The 11,391-nt window shown below is 39.9% G+C and overlaps 1 protein-coding gene and 1 long non-coding RNA gene across 10 annotated transcripts in view; both read left to right on the top strand.

Annotated features, from left to right (window-relative positions):
* dlg3 (discs, large homolog 3 (Drosophila)) overlaps nucleotides 1–11,391 on the top strand; it is an 85,519-nt gene that overhangs the window by 23,238 nt on the left and 50,890 nt on the right. The window contains exon 1 of one of the 9 annotated variants that reach the window (XM_032528577.1): nucleotides 103–1,229. The exons of 7 other annotated variants lie outside the window; for them this stretch is intronic. In XM_032528577.1, the coding sequence (XP_032384468.1) occupies nucleotides 864–1,229 (366 nt within the window). In that variant the 5' untranslated portion in view covers nucleotides 103–863. Of the gene's footprint in view, nucleotides 1–102; nucleotides 1,230–11,391 lie in introns of those variants that run through there. One more of the 9 variants, XM_032528571.1, reaches the window with a different exon arrangement.
* The window catches only part of LOC116697252 (uncharacterized), a 13,881-nt gene continuing 6,536 nt past the window's right edge, over nucleotides 4,047–11,391 (top strand). Inside the window, exons 1-2 of the long non-coding RNA XR_004333978.1 lie at nucleotides 4,047–4,056; nucleotides 5,738–5,740. This is a non-coding gene — a long non-coding RNA (uncharacterized LOC116697252). The remainder of the gene's footprint in view (nucleotides 4,057–5,737; nucleotides 5,741–11,391) is intronic.

The raw sequence follows: 11,391 nt of genomic DNA on the forward strand, positions 1-11,391 counted from the left end.
TCTCTCTCTCTCTCTCTCTCTCTCTTTCTCTCTCTCTCTGTGTGTGTGTCTCTCACTCTCTATCTCACTCTTGCTTGCTCGCATCCCTCTGAATAATCCACATCTAGGGCAAGCTGGCTGAGATGCGATCCAGTGCTCAGCTCCTCTCTGCAGGCTGAGAAAAGAGACAGAGAGCGAAAGACAGCGATTTCCGAAGCAGGAGGAAAACCAGGAGATTTTGACAGATCGGGAAGATACCAAGATTTAACAGAGGAAGGTTTTCATCTGCGGATATCATTTATTTATACATATTGTTTATATATCTATATATATATATTTGTACACACGCATATAGATATTTATATATATACATTTATCCTTGTACATAACTGTATTTGTGCTTGTCTGTTTATATTAATATTTTTATATGTATGTGTGTGTGTAAATATATATGATATATAAACAAAAGAATATATATATATATATCTATGAATTTATATGCGTATCACTGTGAACCAAGAGAAGCAAGAAGAAATTTCTATCATCGGGGCTGGTCTCTGATTGTGTGGTCGTATACAATATTTTGAATATTTCCTTTGATCTTCTACGTCAAGAGGACAAAGACTACGTGCCCATTTTGTATTTTTTGTTTTCCTGTTTCCCGTCCCTCTTGATCTTTTTTTTTTTTTTCTACATCCGAGAGGAATAAAGCGGAGTTTGACAGGATTTGACGAAAAGGGGAAAATCTGTAGAAATTCCTGTGATTAGTGTTATTTCCATCGGCATTAGCACTCTGTGAGCCGATCACAGCTTGCTGTGTGAGATCTGAGGAGGCAGCAGAGACAGAGTGCCACGCCGCTCAGCTCAGCGTCAGCCAAGCCAGCATGCACAAACACCACCACTGCTGCAAGTGCCCAGAATGTTATGAGGTGACCCGTATGGCTGCCCTGCGTAGGATGGACGCCCCAACATATGGAGGAGACTGGCAGGCCGAGCCCTATGGATACCCGCCTGGGTACGGGGGAGGCCAGACCTTACCCCCTCCAGCCTCAGGGGGAGGTGGAAGCATGGGAGGAGGAGGGGGCACTTTGGGGAGAAGTAAGGGCAAAATTATGTCTGGTGGGGGCCCTGGAGGTCCCAACCCAAAGGGCCAATCCAAGGGGGGCCCCAAAGTAAACGGCAACAACTCCAGTGGACAAGGAGGATGGTGGCCCGAGTGCACCTGTACCAACCGGGAGTGGTATGACCAGGTAACTCATCTTCCTCACTCTGTTAGATAGCTTAGGCCTTTGGGGCCCGGCAGGGGAGGACTGGGATCAGATGAGCTGCTGATGTAGTAAAACAGAGACCATCATGCATCAGCTGTCAGTTTATGAAAGATAATTAATATTTAGTATTCATCTCAAGCCATCCGTTTTCCAGTCTGTTGACTGTAGTTCCTCTGTTGGAAGCAGAGTAAGGAGAACAGAGCAGGACTGATCCAGTTCTACTGCACACACATGGAGATGATTTTCATGTTGGGATTTGATGCTGATGAGTTAATGCTGATAAATTTAACACACCTAGTGTGTGTCGTCAAAAGGCTTACGCTGATGCAGTTACCATAGGCCAAAAAATGGTGCATTTTCTTCAATGGAGCAGCATTGAGATACAGTTTGCAATTATTTGAAATTATCTCACGAGCCGTTAACTCCGACATTACAGACCGACTTTGTACATTAGATGTAGGAAATAGATTTCTCAGAGATCAACAAATTGTAGGATTGTGTCTCATTGGCTCAGAGTGAAGGAAGAGATGATGAAATCAATCTCTGATGCCAGTTCCATTTCTTATTTGGCCTTTGTTTTTAGAAAGCCATTCTGCTCAATAGAATCTCAATATAATGAATGTGAAAAAAATAGCACTTCATCAGTGATCGGTGTCTAACGGCTGCCTGTCATACATGCCGCTATGTGTGAATGAAACTGCCTCTTTACATGCACCCCCATTTTGTTTCTATTTTCTCCATGTATTTACATGTATTTATAAATCACAGTTGATAAAAGGTCAGAACAGCTTCCGAGGCACAATCTTTAATTAAGAAAGGTGCATGCATGCGAGCATGAGAGTGAGCTTGGGTGGGGGAAGGGTAGCTTGGTGAGTATGAGATCCAAGGAATGGTTCTCGCTGTGCATGAGTATGTGTCTATGTAGTCTCGTATTTGCTGCAAGTTAAGCTGCTGCATTGTTTGTAGTTCCTCCGTTTATGTCTGATCGTGTTTTGAGCAAGAAATGGGAGGCAATGGGAGGAAGGAAGGTGAGAAGAAGCACAGGGGTAAAATGGAGGATGAAATTTCAGTGGCAGAGGGGAAGAGATCCCCCTGAGCTGAGCCCACATATGAGCCGCAACCTTACTGATATTAGCAGATTACTACAACCAAGGAGAGGTTTGAGGAGGTAAAAATAGACTGACACGTTCTCTTGGTTTTTGTAAAATCTATTGCAAGCCTTTTTCTCCCAGACCAATAAGGCTTATTTCATATTTCACATGTTTGAAAGCTCACAGCAGATGTCATTATGTAAGCATGTATTGCTTACATGGAGATTTTACTCTCCATCAGTATTACCTCCTGATTGTTCCTCTTGTTCTGCTCATTTATATCATATGTATTCCATATTCAACTATACAATGAAACAAATTGGTATCTTAATATGTTGCATTGTGATTCAGTTAGGGATTTTATTGATGTCGTAACAGCACAGCACAGTTAATGGATAAACCACTCTATAGAATCCTATCTGGTCTTGTCCTTTCGAAGGATCCTGGCTCTCTTGCTGCAAATGTGCACCACACAAAAACTCTGTAGAGAAATGTCCAACTTGGCATTTAGGGTTTCAATGCAGGAGTATCTACATTGAAATGAAAAGAGCTGGAATTACAGAGAATGAATCAGTGATGGATGAGGGTGGGGGAAAAGCAGCAGTCAGTGGGGTGAAAATGCTAAGGTTGAAAAAGAGAGAAATAAGCCAATAAAGGCAGGCAGTGGGCCTGGAGAGGGGGAGGGGGTTATGTAAGAGGAGGCAGTTGGTGGTGCTGTCAGAGAGAGAAAGCAAGCAAGGCCAGACACTTTGGACAAGCATCTGTCCCTCCATCTCTATAAACAGGCGTGTGAACGGCCAGTATGTGCCCCAGCCCCTTCCTTTGAACGGGCCATAGCACGCGGCATGGATGGAGATGCACACCCACCACCACCCCCACCTTCCTCAGCTCTCCTCAGTCACCGTTGCTCATCCTTGGATGGGAAATGTGAATGCTACCCCTCCCCCACTACCTATACACAGCCGGAGAGCAGGGCAGTTATCACACACGCCCAACCACGCTTGTCTATTATTGTACAGCTTTCATAACAACTCGTGTTTTTGGATGCTAGCACGATGAAAAGCAATAACCTTGCACAGTCATTCAGGATAATCTCTGCCGGCTTTTTGTAGCTTGATCATTGACATTTTCAAATGGCTTCTGTAGCCATGAACGTTTTATGCATGTGTGAGGAAATCACTAAACGATCCCCAAGACATAACGATGGCATATTCATTTCATGTCATCTATTTACTAAACAATTGTGCTGCTTTTGTCAAGAGCTTGCTAGGTTAATTATGGATTGTTGGGACTATAAGAGCATTCTTTAAAACAAGAGCTTTTGGGTTTAATTCTGAGAAAAGTAGAGACCTCCGTCTACTGGGAGCTTCAGTCAGAATGCTCCCTCTTCCCCCCGCGGGCTCCAATATGTCTTTGTGTGTTCTCCAGCTCTGTGGCTATGATTAGCTTAAAATATTAATTGGATTTTACTTTATTTATTAGCAGCAAGATTTGGTCCAAAATGCTTTGCCAGAACCATTGTTTATAACAGGCCTCTGTAGTGGCTGTTGTGCTTTAAATGAATGCATAGGCACAGTGGGTGACCATGTTGAAGACTCCTATAGGTGACTAGGACTTAAAAGCCTTCAGGTCTTGATCAGAAATGTTTGTGCTGCTTTAGCCTCCTTACTTCTATCTGTGTTTGGTCCTGTATGTCTAATGTCCGTCTCTCTGTCAGTGTCTTTTGTTTGTTTGTGTGTGTTTGTGTATGTCTGTTTTTGTATGTCTTATTGGCAAGAGGCCAACTCAATTTGTACTGTCAGTTTTTGTTGGGTCTCCCCCCCCCCCAATGGGATTTACATGTGCTCCATGGCCAAATGTCTTGAGCTGGATCCCCTACTGTGAACTTGAAAGGCTCTATCACAAACCTGGAATATTCTCATCAGATCAAGAGAGATTGATCTATGAGCTTGTCTTGGAATAAAAAAAGGCAAGTAATATGTGATCCGAATGAAAGAGCACTCAGCATATCCATAGATTTTCTTTAAAACATCTGGTGTGAATGATAACGCTAATATGTACATTTGCAGTTCCTGTTAATGCATTCATGTGACATGGAATAACTGCACGGCTGTTTTTTAAGTCTTGAGTAGAAGAAGAAAATGTATTATAAATGTATATATATATCAAGGGGTTAACCCTTATGATAATGGAAAAAGTAGGGTTAGAGGGGAGAATGTTGATAGAAAACACAATTCAATCCAGTAAAAGGATAAATACCTTGGTACCATTCAAAGAAAAATTAAGAATGGAGGAAAGATATAAAACGTAGTGGATGTTAATGCTTAGCTAGAGGTGGCTTAGAGCCATGAGAATGATCTGACCCAGTACGATCCAATCAGATTTTTTGTCCAGCGTTCTCTTCTCTGAAGTAGTACTCATGAAAGGTGAACTCCTCTAAAGGCCAGGCAACCATGACCTCGAGAAATAAGGACATCTTGAAATCAATGCTTTGTTGTGAGCTTTTTCTTATTATTAGACTCACAACATTTTTTGTGATGCAATTTTTACTGTAGATCTCCTTCACGTCACAGGGGGTGGTGGGATGTGGGCTGTCATTGTTTATGTCTTTCAAGAAGTGTCAAAACGATGACTTGTGTTTTTGCCTTGCATTTAAGGACAACATCCCAGGTATAGGAAAGTTGGTAGGCCTCTTCAACCTCCGATCTGTCCACTTTTCCACTATTATTTTTCCTCTTTAATGGAGCAGTGGTCCTTGTGTGACAGTTCTGGCCCTCTGCAAGTTTATGATGTGTTTCTCCTTGCAGAAATCCAAGACTTCAATGTTCAAGTTTTCTTTTGCATATGTGTATGCTCCAAAATGTTAGATTTTTTTCATGTTTGATGTGACCATATATGTATCAGTTGAAATATGTATGATATGGTATTTTAAGTTGGTGTTCTTAGCATCTTCACATCAAATGAAAATTGTACATTTACAAAATTAGGAAGATGACTTTCGACAAAATGTCAACTCAAAGTCATGCATGTTATTTTATAGTCTTCTTTTCAAATAAACATATTCTATAACAATTATGATAGAATTCTACACCAAAAATCATTAAAAAAATATATTTTATTGTCTAGTATGATCCCACCAGTGATGCCAGAGCACCTGTGATGTCATAATGCCTCTGACATCACTTTTAAGCTTCAGCATTACCCTGGCTTCAGATTACATTTCATCTGAGGCCCCTGCTCCCCCATGCTGGCCCTCCCTCTCTGCTACACTCTCATCCTCAGTAGAAGGCAAAAACAGGCTGAAACAGGCAGTGTAATTACTCTTTGAAATATGTCTATACAGAAGCTCAAACCCTGTATTCAACTAAACAATGTGAAATGTTTTGAAACCAGCTACAGACAGTTGCTCCATTTTGTAAAGATTTTGTCATGCATTACTGCATCTGCCACAAACTTACATAATGTCTGTTTTAACCATCGACAAGGTGTACATGTTTGAAGAGTTTAGATTTCAGCACCAAAAAAACAATGTAATGTGATATCAGTAAACTGCACACAGCATGTTTAGTTAAACATTGATTGCTTCAGACCAAAGGACACAAAAGATGAAGAAGATATCCAATGTTTTAAAGAAGCATTCTGTTCTTTAGGAGACAGCTTCTATTTAGTTCTTATGTTGTGAGTTGGCGCAAAAATGTACTCAACTTACACCATATTTTCATTTTGGCAGGGCCGATGTTACTTAGGTAGAGGAGATGTTCTTCTCTTCTACAACTTTGGTGTATTTTTACATTCAAAATCTTACATTGTGTAGCTTTAAACATACCCCTGTGCTTAAGCTTACTGCAAGCTATTCTTGCTGCTGTGCACAGCAATTTAAAGATATTTTACCACCGTGAGCTCTGATGGTAACAACAAGAACACCTCTACAGTAGTTCCTATGAACTCAGGTTGTTCCCAGTCAGAAAGCATACCAGCTACAGCCGTCTGAGTTCCACAACCTTTACTACTGTGTGACTGGTATTACCTGCAGATAAAAGATTAAGGCAACAAATTCTAGTACAATGTAGTTTGTTCATAATCTTAATGAGCGTCAACAATTTCCAAGCATGTATAGGAGCTAACAGGCTTTGTACAACAAACCCCATGTTATCAGCCAATATTGTTTAACCTAAAACAGTTTGAAAGTCCTGTTACAAATTTGCAAATTCGGCATTCCAAATCCAAACTTTATTGCACAAAGCTTTTGCTTTTTGCCACATTTTGGTACAAGGACTACATGGAGAAGCAGCTGTTGGTTCTTATCAGGGTTTTTGCCATTTAATGTGTCACCCTACCTTGCTCACTTGTCATCACACACACAAAGAGATACACAAAGAGATACATTATAAGTGCACACACCCATGCCCAACACAGACCTTTACTGAAAAACAAAGTGTTCCATACCCATGAATATTTTGGGTTTAAGGGATGATGGGGAATCATGGGAAATGCACTATGAAACAAGGGAGACAAGGTGCACTGCAATATTTATGTGCACTTTGACAAAAGTTAGCTTTTTATACCCTGTAAGAGGGGGTAGGGACGGAGCGCCTGAGAAAAGGCCAGTCAGACATTGATGTGAGTGTGCAAGGGAGAAAACCGTGCAGCATTTTGGAAGCTGAAGCGGTCTATGTGTGATGTGGAGCTGCTGTAGCTGCGACCCAGGACCTCAGTAGTCTTGAATCCCACCTCCTACATTTCTGTTAAAAGCTTCCACTCAGCTCTGTTGTTCTTTACCTTTGAGGACCGAATCTGCTCTTATTGTCTTAACATGGAGGTCCTCTTTGAAATGCAGGACTCACAGAAATGTGTTGTGTCCTCTGCCAATGCCAATTTAATGCTCATTAAGTGATTTACTCATTACTGCAGTTTGCTTACAGCTATGGGCTGCATATCCTGTATATATAAGCTTTAGGCGTGGTGCACTCGCCTGAAGCTGCAGGTTGTGTGTGTGAAGGTGTGTGTCCTGCTGGAAGCAGAGGCTACCATGCCCCTGTGATCCATATGGTCATTGTCAGAGGCCCTGCCAGGGCTCAGCCCCATATCAGTTCGCCTGTTCCCCTCCCTGGCTCTTGCTGCCAGCTAGGGGAGGAGGGGGAGAGAAGAAAGGAGAAGGGAGGGGATCACCATTTGTTTGTTTGCTTGCCTGCTTTGTTTTATTTAGGGTTTTTTGCTGATCACAGTAGCGACTGGCCTAGAAATGTGAGTATGCTGTGCAGGGCAGAGTGGACTCCTGATTCAGCGATGGAAACATCAGACTTTCTGTGAGACAGGGAAGCGATGGACATGGGGGCCTTAGATGGAATGAGATGGCAGCGTTAAACGCTACACCACTGTTGCTGTTAATTAAAAGAATCAGACGTCAGTGCGTGATAGATTCTATGTGCAGATGTGAAAGATTTTACTTTCTTCCTGCTATGCTAGATTTATTTGTAGCAAGAATGTATTAGCATTCTCAGCAGGGTACACCAGCTCCATCACCCACATGCCGCCATGGAATATGTGTTCATCCAATCAATACCAGAGGAGAGCCAGTCCCTCAGCCTTCTGACTCCTCTTCATTTTTGTGGAGGTGTGTGGGTGCTTTCAACAGCGTTTGTGCTTTCATTGCTTTTATTCAACCATCATATTAGCTGTTATTTTGGTAACACTTTCCAATAAGGTACACAGACCCCTGAGTAATTACAGCACCATCAAACAAGAGCTTGTTGCTTACTAATAAATACAAATAACTAATAATGAAGTTTCAAATAATACAAATTCAGCGATTATATAGTAGATATTCATAAGGTACTCAATACTAGACCGACAGTAGATATTATGTTAATAAGGAGTGTCTATTGATTGGTTTTGTACATATTTGTGAATATGCATACTGACCACATTCTGATTTTCTTACCATAAATCCTCAAACAGGTTAAGTCTTTATTTCTAATTGTCCTCTATTTTATAAGTAATATCTTATCATAATTTCACCAGAAGCTTTCATGATTTCTGATCTGCTCCTGTTTTAATTTGCTTTTTAAGAAACTGAAAGCTTCCCTTGTTTTCTTACATAAATTCCACATTACTAATTCCATCCGTACACAGCAATGTAATCATTACGCACCCACCCCTCTTCTCTAACAGGAATATGGTTTTCATTCACTAATTACTTCCAGTCCCTTCCATTTTGCAGTTTTTGAATTCCTTTTAAAAAACTGTCAATGAAACCCAACACTTCGTGGTCCCATCGTTTACATAAGAGCGTTCCTGTGGCTCAAAAGACATAATCTCTACCATTCTAGGTAGGCTTTTAATTTGAAACATCTGCAGGAAGTGTTAGTTTTAATTTATAGTAACTTACCTTGATAAGAGATGACAGAATAGAAATGATTGGGATTAATCAATGAATGAAAAGAGAATTTCTGTTAAAGAGAAGAAATGTACATTATGTGGAATGTATGGTTAGGGTTACTATCAGAGTCATTTGTTTTATACCTATGGTCATTTCACCTCCAAGTGTTTTTGCCTGTACTACTTTGTGCTGGACAGCAGTTATTTAAGACTTGTCTATTGTTTGAATATCGGCTTTTATTTGAAAATTAACAGTATATTCGAAGCATCTTTACAGTTTAATAATTCTTCTATATGTCATATTGTTGGATTACACGGCCACACTTAAAGCTAACTAAGTGACATTTTGGCATGTCACAATAGGAAAAGCACAGGTGTGAATGAATGATGGCTGAATTCCATTTAGCTGCTTAGTTTCTGGGTCCTGGTGTTGTGCATGCTGGCCAGAGATGGCAAAAGTACTCACTTTCCGTACTTAAGTAGAAGTACAGATACTTGTGTTAAAAAATACTCTGGTAAAAGTGGAAGTACTGATTAAACTTCTTTACTCAAGTAAAAGTAACAAAGTACAGGCTTGAAAATTTACTTAAAGTATAAAAGTAAAAATAGCCTTACAAATGACAACCATTTTTTATGCAAAGCTACCTGGACCCCACACATGTTACTAGAGCACGCTGAGGAACTTCAGTGGACATGGAGGACATGTCTTTATATGGCAACGGCTACATTTTAAATGGATGTCTGCCAATAGGCCCAAAACATAACATATATGATTATTATTACAGAAACTGCAATGATTTGCTGTAAATGCAGATTGCTGAATCTGTTGAGTTGTGTCAAATGCAACGTACAGTAGATATATTCCCATCTATTTAGATTGAATATGGTATTGATGACATAAACAATAATAATGATAACTCCAGTGAAATAATGTGAAAGTTGAGGACTAGATTAGGACTGGATTAAAGCTGATTCTGGTTTCCAACGTCCCCCCAGGTGTGTCTGTTAAAACAGACGGAGACAACATCTCTCTAGCTAAGTTCCCATCCACTTGTCAACTGAACTACAGTATCTGAAGTTGCTGAACATGTGAAGACCACACCAAAACCACTAGCTAACAGGTGAAGAACACACCAAACCACTAGCTAACAGGTGAAGAACACACCAAACCACTAGCTAACAGGTGAAGAACACACCAAAACCACTAGCTAACAGGTGAAGAACACACCAAACCACTAGCTAACAGGTGAAGAACACACCAAACCACTAGCTAACTTACTTTAAATGTGAAGAACTGTAGACGAATACAACAGGCTTAAGTGAACTGACAACACAAATTATACGACTTACAGTACTCAAAGACCGAGCACGCAACTACAACGACACACGATCATCGGTTCCAAGCGCTGAGTAGTTCCTTCTTCCCCCCGGAGGGTCTCCTCCCGGGGAAACAGCGCGGCTTTTTTTTTTTTTTTTTCTGTTTTTTCCACCTTTCTCCCTCCCCACCACTTTTATCCTCCGTTGACGGGCGCGCTGGCACCCCGCTCGCGTTGTGAGCGCGTGTCCGCGCCGTAAAATTTTTTTTTTTTTTTGTTTTTTTTATTTTTTTTTTTTTAATGTTTTTTTTTTTTTTTTTTTGTTTTTTTTTTTTTTTTTTTTTTGTTTTTTTTTTTTTTTTTTTATTTTTTTTTTTTTTTTTTTTTTTTTTTTTTTTTTTTTCCCTGTTCCTTTTTTCCGACTAACAACGTCTTGTACAAAACGAAAGTAACGACATGCCAGTTTGTAAAATGTAAGGTAGAAAGTACCGATCTTCGTGTTCAAATGTAAAGGAGTACTAAGTAAAAAAGTCGCCACCAAAAAAGCAAAGAGGTAAGTAAAGTAAAATATCTGAAAAAAATGCTACTTGAGTACAGTAACGAAGTATTTGTACTTCGTTACTTCCCATCTCTGATGCTGGCTCACTGTCGCAGAGCCACTGCTTACTGTGACTCACAAAGAGAAAAAAGTCATTGTTGATGTTGTTTGTAACACCATTACTTTTCAATGACGCGGTTATCATTTGAAAAGTTGTGATACTATTGCCGACATGACACTTGAGTTTCAGTGCTAATACCAAATCATACTTTTTCGATGCCTTGCTTTTAGAAATAAAAAATATTTTTCTAAAAAAACCTTTTTTTATTTAACAAAAGAAGCTCAACTTCTCAAATGATGAATATTGGATAAACCAAGCAGCCATATAAGAAAGTTGCCTAAATCAGATACAGTGTAAAAGTAAAAGGTTCACTACCGTACCGGATTAGTTTTGATACTGAGCGTTGCAGATAGATTTCTGCCAGTCCCAAAAATGAATTAAGGTACGATACTCAGCCTAGTTGTGAGATTTTAGGTCAGTCACTCACACATGTTAAGAAAAAGTCAAAGGTAATTTTTAGCAGCTTCACAGTAATATACTAAATCCTACTATATACATTTCTTTAAAAGTGAATTCATTCTTTAAAAAAAACAATCATATAGTATTTGATTCAGTTATCAGAAACTAATTGTTTGCTAGTGTTTGTTCCTCAACTCACTCATTCATTGGTAACCACTCAGGAATTATTTTTTTACCTGACTATAAAGTGTTACCACTGTGTGTGTGTGTGTGTGTGTGTGTGTGTGTGTGTGTGTGTGTG

This window comes from Etheostoma spectabile, chromosome 10 (genome assembly GCF_008692095.1).
Source record: "Etheostoma spectabile isolate EspeVRDwgs_2016 chromosome 10, UIUC_Espe_1.0, whole genome shotgun sequence".
In the NCBI taxonomy this organism is placed as follows: Eukaryota; Metazoa; Chordata; class Actinopteri; order Perciformes; family Percidae; genus Etheostoma; species Etheostoma spectabile.